The sequence below is a fragment of the Saimiri boliviensis genome, chromosome 2 (assembly GCF_048565385.1).
Source record: "Saimiri boliviensis isolate mSaiBol1 chromosome 2, mSaiBol1.pri, whole genome shotgun sequence".
NCBI classification, from domain to species: Eukaryota; Metazoa; Chordata; class Mammalia; order Primates; family Cebidae; genus Saimiri; species Saimiri boliviensis.
In genome coordinates, this window is record NC_133450.1 from 102,268,182 (window position 1) to 102,281,201 (window position 13,020).

The 13,020-nt window shown below is 32.0% G+C and overlaps 1 protein-coding gene across 6 annotated transcripts in view; it reads left to right on the forward strand.

The window, feature by feature from the left end:
• MDGA2 (MAM domain containing glycosylphosphatidylinositol anchor 2) overlaps positions 1-12,498 on the forward strand; it is an 845,750-nt gene extending 833,252 nt beyond the window's left edge. For 4 of the 6 annotated variants that reach the window (XM_003930557.4, XM_074393989.1, XM_010341100.3 and 1 more), the window contains 2 exons: positions 3,714-3,819; positions 7,113-9,041. In XM_003930557.4, the coding sequence (XP_003930606.2) occupies positions 3,714-3,819; positions 7,113-7,201 (195 nt within the window). In that variant the 3' untranslated portion in view covers positions 7,202-9,041. Of the gene's footprint in view, positions 1-3,713; positions 3,820-7,112; positions 9,042-10,428 lie in introns of those variants that run through there. The other 2 variants (XR_012516333.1, XR_012516332.1) reach the window with 2 other exon arrangements.
• The last annotated feature ends 522 nt before the right edge of the window (positions 12,499-13,020 follow it).

The following is a 13,020-nucleotide window of genomic DNA, read 5'->3' on the forward strand; positions in this document are numbered from 1 at the left end:
TTCTCAGTAAACTGACACAAGAACAGAAAGCCAAACACCACATGTTCTTACTCATAAGTGGGTGTTGAACAATGAGAACACATGGACACAGAGAGGGGAACAATATACACTGGGGCCTGTCAGGGGTGGGAGACTAGGAGAGGGCTAGAAGAGGGGTGGAAGACTGCAAGATGGATAGCATTAGGACAAATACCTAATATAGATGACGGCTCACATTCTGCACAGGCACCCCAGAAATTAAAATATAAAACAATGCAGTAAATATTTCTTTATGAAAGTCAACCAGTTAAAAAATAACCTGTATCTTCCTAATAGCAAAACTGTAGAAATTAAAAAGAAACAAACATGATGCACAGGACCTTTCTCTTTCTTTCTGTTCAAAAAGGACCCTGTGGAAGACTGCAATATTTATCTGGCCTATTGAAGTAGATTCTTTATCATCACAAGATTATAAATAAATATTAAAAATACAAACTATAACTATACTGAGTTTTATTGCTAGAATTTTATACCAATAACTACTAATTTCCTACTTTATTTACACACAATATCTAAAATTCCTGCTGTGCTTAAAGAAATTACCTTCCTTTATCAATGACAAAATGAATTATCAATAATAGTAAATGTAAATAATATATTTGCAAATCAGCCTACTTGTTTTTACTGTACCACTTCATTTATTTGTTATCACCAAGGGATGAAATATTCATATAAGGTAATGTTCTAGGTATAGGAAGCCCTCTGGATACATGACACTTTGACTTTTGTTGATTTCTAATTTTGCTGTCCAGCAGACCACAGACTTATAGTCAACATATTGCCAGTAGGTAGGTAGCACACATATTAAATTGCATTAGTCCATCTGCTTCCTGATGTTTACTACAGCTGGTTTCCCCACACATTCTCTCAATCTGACTACAAAAAGATCTATCTTTCACAATTTCACTGCTCTGGGACTTTTTTTTTTTTTTTTTTTTTTTTTTTTTTAAGCACAAGCCTAGGTCCAATCTTTTGATTTTAATCAAGCTGCAGAGGGAGGCAGGAAGACAGAATGAAAAAAGGATTGTTTAATCCTTTAAAGGCAGTAGCAGAGTAAGTTTTGAAATGCTTTGAGTAATGGCAGGATCGTTGTAATTAAACTGTCGATTTCCCAGAACAGCTGCTTTGAAAAATTCAGGAATGACTTTGATAACATGTGGTTTTGATTTTTAATGAAATCTCACCATTTTATGTGACGCCTGCCCGGAAGTAACAATAACTTACTAAGTGAAAGGACCTGTGTACTTTGAACAAGTATAGATAGTTTCTTCAAACTTTGTACCTTTACATTGCTAAGATAGGAAATCCAGGCACTGCCATTTTGTTTTGACTTCAGTGATACAGAACATTTTGGATGTTTTTCAAACATCCTTCCTAATAAAAGGATTTTGACTTCAGCTTCATCTGTGTAAATTTCAAGTGCGAGCAGGTGCAGAGCATTTTAACCCACCTTTATTATAGACTCTTCCCCACATCTCACTTCTCCACACAGAGCACATGAGAATGCAAACCCCTGATGTTTCCCATTTCTACAGTGTAAAGCCTGTATTGTACACTACACACAGTATTTAATATTAACTATTGATGTGCTCTAACACTGACTCTCTGTCAGGTAAGGAACACATATCAAAGAATGAAAATATACCCCAAGACTTAAAAACCTACTGTTTGGAAAAAGGGAAATATTTTCTTACTAGTAGTTTGCTCATAGAGACAATTTATAAAGACCTTAAAGAACACTGTGCTCTAATTAAGTATGAATAATAATTATTTGAAATGTAGTCACCTCGGCCTTGTTCATAATAGGAGAAAATAGTTTTAATGTCTAACAACGACTATAAGGTACTGGTTAAATAAATTATATCCATAAGGTGGAATATTCTGCACCATTAAAATGACTTCCCTTTCTCCATATTCAATTCGCTAAAACATTTTTCCTAAATCTTTTCTCATAGACCTTTTAAATAAAGTAATGTTTAAAAGTCTTGAGACTTTTTAAAGCCACTTCCCAGTTACCTTTCCAGACGCCATCCTATCTCAAATGCAAGTCACCATTTGCAAGCAGCCAAAATAATACTTCATTGCCCATTCTATCCGAGGACTGAGAATTTGCTAAACTGCTAAGTTAGTTCTAAATATTTGAACTCCAGCTGCCATTCTGTGTTGGCTTCAGTGACACAGACCATTTTTAATGTTTTTCAAAGAGACGGCTTTAGATAATCTTTATAAACATGCTTATCTTGACATACTTAAGCAGTAAATTCCACATTTATCATATTAATTTATCAGTAAGAACTGCTCAAATTTTTTTGTGCTATCAAATCATGAAAATTATTCTTTGATGAACTACACTGAATGAGGGACAGGGTCTCAACACAAAAGTGGACAGCTGATGCCTCTGCTTACTACTTGGAGATATCCATCGATAAAATTATGAGAGCATATCAAAGAACACTGAATCAATTTCTAAAAAGTAGCCCAACTTTTCTCAAAATCGTTCTATTTAAACTACGGCTTTCCCAGGACAGCAGCCTTGAAAAGTTCAGGAATGACTCCGATTTGCCTTTGAGGATTTGTTTTAAAATAAAAACAAAAACGAAAACTTTGGCATTGATCAAAATAAACTTTGTCAATTTTGTTGTGATCAAATAAATCTAGAAATGTCATTAATAGTGCACATTACCAGCTTAATGTTAGAAACAGCTCTGTATTAAACTATTCTTTGGAAAGACCAAATTAGGTATTTCCTTTTAACATTTAAGTATTTTTCTAGGACTATACACCCACCACTAAACGCATGAATTGCCTCATAGTATTCAAAAGGATTAAAAAATTTTGCTGAAAGCAAGGAATAATTTGGGAGTTATAGAGAAAATTCTCATAGAGTCTTGTTTCTGTAAAAATAAAAAATATAAATTTGCTAATTGTCATTCTACTGCCCTTGTATTGAGGATTTCAAATGATTTGATTTTATTCATTTATTCTTTCAATATTCATGCACCGAGCCTCAGTGACCACCATTGTTATAAACACCATAAATTCAAAGGTATACCATGAGATATTCCACACAAATAGACTGATACATATCTTCGAGTTTAAAAAATAGAGTATCGGCAGTGAAATGCTGGAGGTAAATTATAAAGTCAACAAGGGAATATGAGGAACATATTCAATCTATTTGTGAGAAATCAATTTCAGAGATGGTACAACTTTGTTCTGGGCTTCAGTAAACACATTACTGTTGTAAAGAACCCAGAATTGATTCATTTTTTAAAGTATTTCTATGAAACTAATGTTATGAGTTATGTTTATATAAAATTGGAAATAATCTGTTTCAGAGAAAGACTTTTAAAATAAAACATTTTTTCTTATCCTTAAAAATTAAAAGAGTATGTGTAGTCATTGCTTTTATTGTATTATTTAATTAAGTTTAGTTTTGATTTAAAACCAACACAGAGCTTTTGATGTGAAAAACTAATACTATGCAAGGAAGATTCAATTATTGGTTTGGGGATAAAAGTTTATGTTTTTACAAGTTTTAATTTTGAAAGCCATCAAATATAAAAGATGCCAGGATTATTGACAAGTTTACTTTTGTCACCTTGATTTCTCAAAAGAAATTGATATGAAAAATCAAAGCTCCACATTTAGGTATGTTTCATTCATATTTGTAGCTCATTTTTGAAGGTATCCGAGGTCCTGGAATAGAAGGTGACATTGCTATTGATGATGTATCAATTGCAGAAGGAGAATGTGCAAAACAAGACCTAGCAACTAAGAGTAAGTATCTTTGAGATTGGTTTGATGTAATGTTAAAGTAACATTTCTGTTAAATTAACCTTTAATTAATTTTTAAGTTATTTTTAGTTGATTTAAAAATTTCTTACATCTAACACCCTTAGGTTTTTTTCATTTATTTTTAAAGTTTTAAATTCAATTGTAGACATATTTTGCCTGAGATAAAATAGAAGTGAGATTTTAATTTAGAACTATGTAAAGCAAGTACACTTTGATTTTTAATTATGATTTTAAAACACTTTGATATTTGTTCTAGAAGATTTAAAAACTTTTATAATAATACGTGATAAATCTATATACTTTGCACATATTTACATTGTAAATTGAATTAGTCCATCTTCATTCTACTATAAAGAAACGCCCAAGACCAGTAGTTTATAAAAAAAAGAGATTATTTGACTCACAGTTCCTGCATGGCTGGGAGGGCTTCAGGAAGGCGAAAGGGAAGCAAGATACCTCCTTCCCAAGAGCGGCCATGAGAATTTCTGAGAGAAGGGGGAAGAACCGCTTATAAAACCTTCAGATCTCGTGAAAATTCACTATCATGAGAACAGCCTGGGGGAACCGCCCTGATTATTCAATTACCTCCACCTGGTCTCTCCCTTAGTATATGGGGCTTATGGGAATTATATTTCAAGATGAGATTTGTGTGAGGACACAAAGCCTTACCATATCAGCATAGATGTTTTTATTCCTTCAGTTTTGAATATATTTTCTAAATCTAACTTTGCCAACTTTTTTTTTTTTTTTTTTTTTTTTGAGACGGAATTTTGCTCTTGTTGCCCAGGCTGGAGTGCAAGGCCCAATCTCTGCTCACTCAGCAATCTCTGCCTCGCAGGTTCAAGTGATTCTCCTGCCTCAACCTCCTGAGTAGCTGGGATTACAGGCACCTGCCACCATGCCCGGCTAATTTTTTGTATTTTTAGTAGAGACTGGGTTTCATCACATTGTCCGGGCTGGTCTGGAACTCCTGACCTCAGGTGATTATAGGCGTGAGCCACCATGCCTGTCCTTTTGCTAACCATTTTAACAAACTCAGCATTGTAAAGAGCTTCAATATATATATTAAGTAATGAAGTAGCCCTAATATTTCTGGTAAACTCTCCTATCTGCACCACAAGCTTGTTTAATAATTTTTCATTTATACCTTTTTTTTGAATATTATGGCTTAATGATATCTTTAATTTCATTTTTTATCATGATCTCATTTTATAATAGAAGGGATATAAATAAAACATGATAAATAATGCACAAAGATTTAGAATTGTGTTTAGTTGCTGCTTAAAATCCTCATCTCCATATTTCACATTTGAATCTATGAAATAAAAATCATTCCTGTTAAAATGACTGCAATTGAAGGATTATCTTATACTCATCTGGAATCTTTCATTTTGTGGTCATGTATAGAGAAAGTAATCAAACTAAATTTACACAAATTACTCATCAATTATTTAGCACGTACAAAAGCTTGAAAATCTATGTTGTATAAGTCTAGAGCAAATCAGAGTCTTTGTTAATTTACTGTATTTGGTGAGAAACTATATCAGTATAGATGTTGAAAGTCAAATTTATACAACTATTCACTGATTGCTCATATGAACTGAATTGACTCAATTGTGAAGTATTGTCAAAAGACAAAAACTAAAATTGCATTTAACAATGAGCCATTTTGCTCATAGTATTTTGTCATTAAATTTGGTATTTCAAAGAACGTATTTAGTAAAAATGTATCCCTGTATCTGTCTAGTTCTGCTTTAGAAAGCCAGTAGCTATGCTCAAAAGAACAAAGTTTTTCTAATGCATACGAAAACATGCATTCTCCTCAAAGGAGAATGGAATTTCTTTTGAATTTCACAGTGTGACTGAGTGGCAGTAACATTTTAACTGAAGGTAGTTACGACTTTACACAGAAATTTTACATTTTCGTAATGTAAGCACAAATATTATAAATACATTCAATTAATTGATTTAAACTTTTCAAAGGAGGAAAGCAAAGGGAATTATTTACTCCCTCGAGCAGAAAGAAAGCATAACCGATAAAAGTAGCCACAGTTAAATGCTGTGAAAGCCCATAGGGATTTCATTACTGTACAAGGCCTATTACAATAGAATATTTTTATAATTAGTTCTTTTTCTTTTAAACTAGCAAGTTTAAGAAATGTGTGGCAGTTTTAAATACGAAAATATCCTCTATATATACTGGGGGTATTTTTCTTTAAAATCTATAAATTGGGGGAAATAATCTTAATTGAACAAAAATAATCTATTTGGTATGAGAAATTTTTCTGTTACATTTGTGTCATTTAATTACCATTTATTAAGTTCATTCTGATGACTGGCATTTGATTAATGATTATTAAATGAATGTTATATTCTAAGTATAGACCAGCCTGAAGTCTGAAAGCCTGTTCCTGATTCCTCACGCTACCAGTTCTTTCCAGGCAATAAATGGTATCGTGTCCCACACTATCCAGATATGATTGTATGTCTTTATTTTCAAACTCAACTCTCCCCTAGATGCAAGCCATTTTGCAATTTTAGCTAAGTTAATGAATTATGCCTGTGTTATACCTCCTCGGTACGGCATGCATTCTAAGAGGCATCACCTGGACACCAGGCTTTAACAGAAATCCAAATTACAGTAGGACTTTCCAGGCAGATGAGTGGAAGGAATGTTTTTAGTTAGAATAGTCTTCACAGTGCCTCTAAAAGTTAAACTAAAGAAAAAATGATATGCACAATTTATAGATAACAGACTGATCTAAACATGGATAATCTACTACTTGCAATTTTTAAATTTCTGTACAGATAATCATCCCTTTCTAGTTTTCATTAAGAGAGATTTTCTGTCAGTATTCAAGTTTATCCACTTCTGGAAGTTTGAAAAAAAAAAAAAAAAAAAAAAAAAACAATCACCACCTCACTTCTTGAAGATTTCTAAGAATTTTCTCCATGTTTCTGCTTTCCTATGCCTAGCAGAACTCTTAAGCTCAATCATAAACCTAAATGAATATCTTATGAACAAGTTTTCATAGCATATTATATCAGTTCAAAATCTGTAATCTTTTTATCAAGTGCCTTACCATATATTCATTTTCCTTTTCACTTCCCTTAGCAATGAAGCTGATAAACAAAACAAAATAAAAATAAATATCTTCCTGAAATGTTGTCATATACTTGTTTTATTATTCACCAAGGTTGTGTTAGTAGCTATGTGGAATGCTTATTCCTCTTCCTTTTTTTTTTTTTTTTGCCTTTATTTTCCTTATTTTTAGATTCTGTTGATGGTGCTGTTGGGATTTTGGTTCATATATGGCTTTTTCCCATTATCGTCCTCGTCTCTATCTTAAGTCCTCGAAGGTGACCTTATCCTGGCAGAGGCTATAAAGATTCACCAGGCACTGGCATGAAGAAAGAGTCTTTGTAAATGGACATTGAACAAACAAACTACCAAAGATTCCTCCACTGACTACTGACTCAAAAATAAAACAATATAAACAAATTTTTTAAGCACTGGGGATAAAAAGACATCATGGAAGTATAACTTATTCCAACCTAAACATAAAAGATAATCTTGACCTGAGTAGAGAAGAGACCTTCAGGTGCTTTTGTGGCTAAAAAGATTACAGCGTCATCTGGTTGAACTCTGGAAAAAAAAAAAAAAGAAAATAAGAAAAAAAAGAGCTATAGAAATCCTTGTCAAAGCACAAAGTCATGGCTGGTTTTGTTTCAAATGAATAGTTTGCTTGTTACCATGGAAACCTAATGGCCTGCCAACAAAAACCTCACTGTAAACAGGGTACGTGAAGAGCTGGCATTTATTTTCCTTTCAAGAAGGTTTTCATAGAGAATTAAATAAATGTAGGCCCTTTTACCTTTGGCTGTTACCCTTCCTTGAAAATAACCCGAACTCAGAATTATTTAAAGCATTCATGTTCCTCCCCACCTTATCCCCATCCCACCTTTATTATTAATTTTTTTCTCCCATGGCTAAGCTAGATAACTGTATGCTGTCTCTTTTTGCATGCACTACTATCCAGGATGGTAAACCTGGGCTTACATATTACACAGGCTTATCGGAGTTTGCTTGCGGCCACTTGAACACCCAAACTATGTCATCTGTTCCAATGAAGAAACCAAACCACCATCTTTTATAAATTGCCATGGAAACCAAGTGCCTTCAATGAAACAAGCCTGAATAATTTTCAACTCAGAAGCTTGCACTGCTAAGAGTGGTTTGTGTAAAACTATTTTATAAACAAACTACAGAGCCTAAATGTGCAAATTACAGGCAAGACAACAAAGCCGCTTCTGAAGAAAAAAGGACCGAAGCTGCTGCGTAAGCCCATGCAGACAAGATATTTGTTGTTTAACCTCCTAGACAGCCATGGCCTTTCGGCTTATTGTCCATTAGAAAATTACTTCCATTGAGACCAGACATGGAGCAACACTTTTTTTCTTCCAGGTTATCAAATGGGTCAACCAGAGCAAAAGGTTATTAAGAATAATTAGTGCAGAAGGTGGTAAAACACAGAAGTGATTTTTTTTTTTACTCTAACCTCTATTTGAAGTGAAATTGGCCCTAGCTTTAGAGGGAACAAGGAAATGATTGGGATTGCAGTGCATACTAACTCTACAGTGGAACTGGGCCTGAAAAATCTGGCTTTATTCTAAACTCTGAGGGTAATATGCCTCTGCCCTATAGTCAGACTCTGTGCAAATTGTGAAATATTATTTTATTATTTTACCAAGATTAAAAAACACTTTTACAAAAAAACAAAAACCTGTAAAAATGATTTTGAGCTACCTGAGGACAAATCATATCTTTAACCAGCCAGTTTTCCAATGCATTGTAAATTTCACTTAAACCTGTTGGTTATGAAAATTTGAAGATCCTTTTCCTTAAATTATCTCAGCTTTTAACTTCATTTAAAAAGACTTTGGTCTAAGAAGAGTATTACTATTATATGTTCTTTCAACACCCCAGGATTAAAAAAAAACTGATTACGCAAGTAATTGGAATATAAGTATTAAATTATAACATTTGCAAATATTAATATAAAAGCACAACAAAATGTAGTAGAAAATGACAAAGCTTGATTTTTTTAAAACAATTCTGTAGAAATGTTTGTGCAAATTCAGTAATTCAGTTTAAAGTATAATTTTACAGCTATGTTCAATAAAGCCTCTTTCCAGGTAAGGTATGACAAGCAGTATGTGTGTTTGTTGAGCAATGTTCACTTATCACTAAAATGAAATTAGTTATACAACTTATTGGTTACCATGGGATAAATCTTCAGTGCTCCACACACCTTAATGTCTGCAGAAAGAAATTTTAATAGGAACTCCCTAATGCACTCTCCTGTATTTGTAATACATGCAAAAAAAAAAAACCACCACCACCAACAAAACAGTTAAACTGTTGAAGGTAAAATATGAAATACATATGAACCTGGAATTTAATGTCTATTTTAAGTCAGTTCAAAAGGGGACTTTTTTGAATTTAGGTAATGTTGGAATTGATCTGAATCAAGTACTTTAAATTAAGCATGATAAACAAATGAGTTTCATAACTTATTTGAATGAATTAGGCATATTAAATTTTTTTTCAGAGTTTCACTGTCACCTATATACTTTATCAGACCAAAGAGATTCAAGTAAAAGATATCTGGAGCATTTATCTTACTATTTACAAAATTTCCCTTCACCTTGACTTCCATTTTGTGGCAACTAGCTCCTTTTCTCCACTTTCCCTTATCAGTAGATCAACCTTTTTAATTGATTTTCTTCACTTTCATTCCCAATAATAGCAATGAAAATGTTTTAGATTTAAAAGGAGAATCTTAACCCAATGCCCTCTTCCTTGATCTTTAGGTTGATTCCAGTGAGGCTTTTGCAATAAAACATAAAAATTAAATTTAAAAAGTCTATATTCAGAATATTTGAATATACATGTATCATTTTCAGGTAAAGAGTCAAATGTCCTATTACCCTAAATAATTATGCACAAAGAAACTACTATAAGAAAAAGTTTCAATCCTACTTCTAAGCATTTATAAAATACTAAAATCTTTCCCACCCTCTCAAACAGTTAAGAATACACAATGCTTCAGAAGTTGATGAGAACTGGCTGGTACTTTGCAAATTAATTTTGCTTAAATTTTTTAAAAGCTGTAGATGAATGTGAAGAACAAAGGGGCAATCAGAAGTGTGAAGCAATCAGACTTATTGAGATGGTAATAAAATGTATATCTCAAGTGGGTTCTGGATTATTCACGTAAACCAACAAACAATTTGAATCAAGATGTTTCACTTCAGATCTTATGTTCAGTTGCTTTAATTGAAAGTAAATGGATAAAAATGTAGAAATTTTAAAAGATTGGGATAAGTGAAATGTAAATTTTGTTAAGTAGCCTCTTCTTTAATATTAGTAAAAATAATGAAACTTTTAAAACACCTTTAGCAACTACCTTCCTTTTCCTAATATTTTTTGTATTTATTATGAACTGGACTCACCAACATATTTTTCCTTTTCCATTTTGATAACGTATTTAAAGTCTAATTGATATCAATATTTTTTGTTCTTTTAAGGAAAGGAACCAGGCAATGGAGTTTTTAATGTTCTGGAAGAATGAAGATACCATGTAATCTCTTATTGCCAGTAATTCATCCCAATTAATTAGGAGCATTATTCTATTTCATCAGTTCAAGAATGCTTGTCTCTCTACATGTTCACATCTCTGCAATTGGGCCTATTTTAATTGCAATTGGCAGCATTTCTTTGTAGTGATATATAAAATGCATTATAGATATAATGAAATTCACTAAAGTCACTAACATTGCCAGAAGTGCCAAACAATGCCTAATATGACTACTTTCCAACAAACCCTAAAGTGAGAAAAAACACCCAACCATATTTGTAAGATTTACATCAAATGCTCATTGACTATGCAGTATTTAAAAATAATGTAACTTTTATTTTGTCCATTTAAAAAATCTGAGTGTTCTCTGAAATATATGACATACATAACTAGGTTCACTTTTTTTTTCTTTTTCCTGCTACTTCTTTTTCAGTTCCACCACAAATCCCAGTATGCTATATATACATGTTTAAAATGTTTCCACCTTCATGCTATTGACAGTATTTTGTCACAAGTTTGGCCTGCCATTAACTTTTCTTTAAAAGATTTGAAAGATGCATGGTATACCACAATGTCATGCAATAGGCTAAACTAAACGTATTTCATTTCACAAATATCACAGAATTGACTTTGGCATGGCAATGAATTATGATATTATAATATTGAGTGAGAATTACAACCCAGCTAGTCAGTTATATCATGTAATAGAGTAAACGTAATTCCATTCTTTTGTATTTTAAAATATGATGAAATACAAATTACAACTGTATTAACTTTTCAACAAACATGCATTTTTATTTTAAAGACTTTATAATAAACATATATGTCAATAAAATGTGTAACCTGAAGAACAATTAATTCATTTAGTTATGTAATTAAGACTGTATGAACCTGGCTGTGGTGTTTTTCATGACTGATTTTCTTTGCTCTGATTAGTGATCTGAAAGATGGTGATGGAATAATCTGATTTTTATAGGCTGATTTCCAAGTATTCTTATGAATGCATATTATTTACCAGAAACTTTTTCTTTTTTAATGTGCCTTTCAAAGATCAGGGCCAATCAACAGACATTGAAACTGGAAAAACTTTACCCCAAATTAATTTGCTTCTTGGTTGATGACTACTTATTACTAATTGCTTCATCTGTGTCTCACCAAAGCAGAAGGTACACTCTTCTTGCAACTGGGTAGTTGATGTCAATGAGGAGTTATTGCATTTTCTGTGAAAACAATAAAATCATAGGGTTCAATCCCAAGCTCTTTCCTTTCCTACAATGTTCCCTTTGTGACTAATCAGTTTATTAGTTTTCTTAGTGCTTATTTTTAAAAAGCAATGTCTGGCATTTTCTACTTCTGCTTAGGAGAAAAGCTACCACAGAATGATCAGAACTTTTTTCAAATCTAATATAAAATGTTCTTTGCTGAATATCCATAATATTTATTAGTAAACATGTATATTGTTATTATGTAGAAAAAGAAAGACTTGAAATCTTAATGTCAACTATGTCAGTTCTGAATTAATCCATATATTCATGTCTGCTTAGAAAAAGAAGCAAGGCTTAGAGAGGGAGAAATATTCCATATATTTGTATATGGATGACTTTATTAACATATGTTAAATTAAAGCTTAATAAATTATGAGTGGTGATATCACTACCCTGAAACTACACTGAATATATTGAAATTAGGGAACTGGAATTCAAAATGTTGAGTAGGCCAGAGGTTAAACTCTGGGTAAAAACTGAAAGAGTTTTCTCAAGGAAATATTTACAAATGATTTACAAATGAATTTGCAAATATTTACAAATATTTACAAAAGAATTTAATTTCAATTGTACTAATTTTCCATGAGTTGAGCTAAAATGTATTCTTATTTTTCAATAAAAAATGGGTAATTCTATAAAATAGGGATTAGCTTGTTAGTTTCAATTTGTTTTTGTATGGCTCTTAATTGTTGTCCTGGATTTCCAGGATATCGTTTTTATTTCTTTAGTCTCATCAATATATTTAAATGTGTAAGTTTAGTCAAATATACATTGTGTTAAATTTATATTGAATATTAGTTACATTTGAAATTTTGAAGTTTAGATTTAATTACATTTTCCTTTTGATATTTTCCTCCTGCTAAATAGTTTCAGATAGCTGTATGTTATTTTCCCTTGGATTTTTTTTTTCAATAAATGAAATTATGTTAAATACTCTATTAGTGTTTGGGGGAAATTTCTGCTGTCAATAAGCACTTAAGTTAGAAACAAAAAGATATTTAGAACACCAATTATGTTTGCAATTTAAGATGAAAATGCCATCATTTCTCTCACTATTGAAAATCTTTCATAGACTCAACACTGCAGTGAGCACAATTAGCCCCTTAAGATAATGTGTTGATTTTTACATCCTTTCTAAGGGATCATTTATAAGATTGTGTTAAACAAGCAGGCACTAAAATCTTCCTGAATGAATGTGATTTAAGAATTATAACTGTTTATTAACTCTAGCTTCTTTATGATATGTGAAATAATTGCAGCTTAATGGTGATAATGTT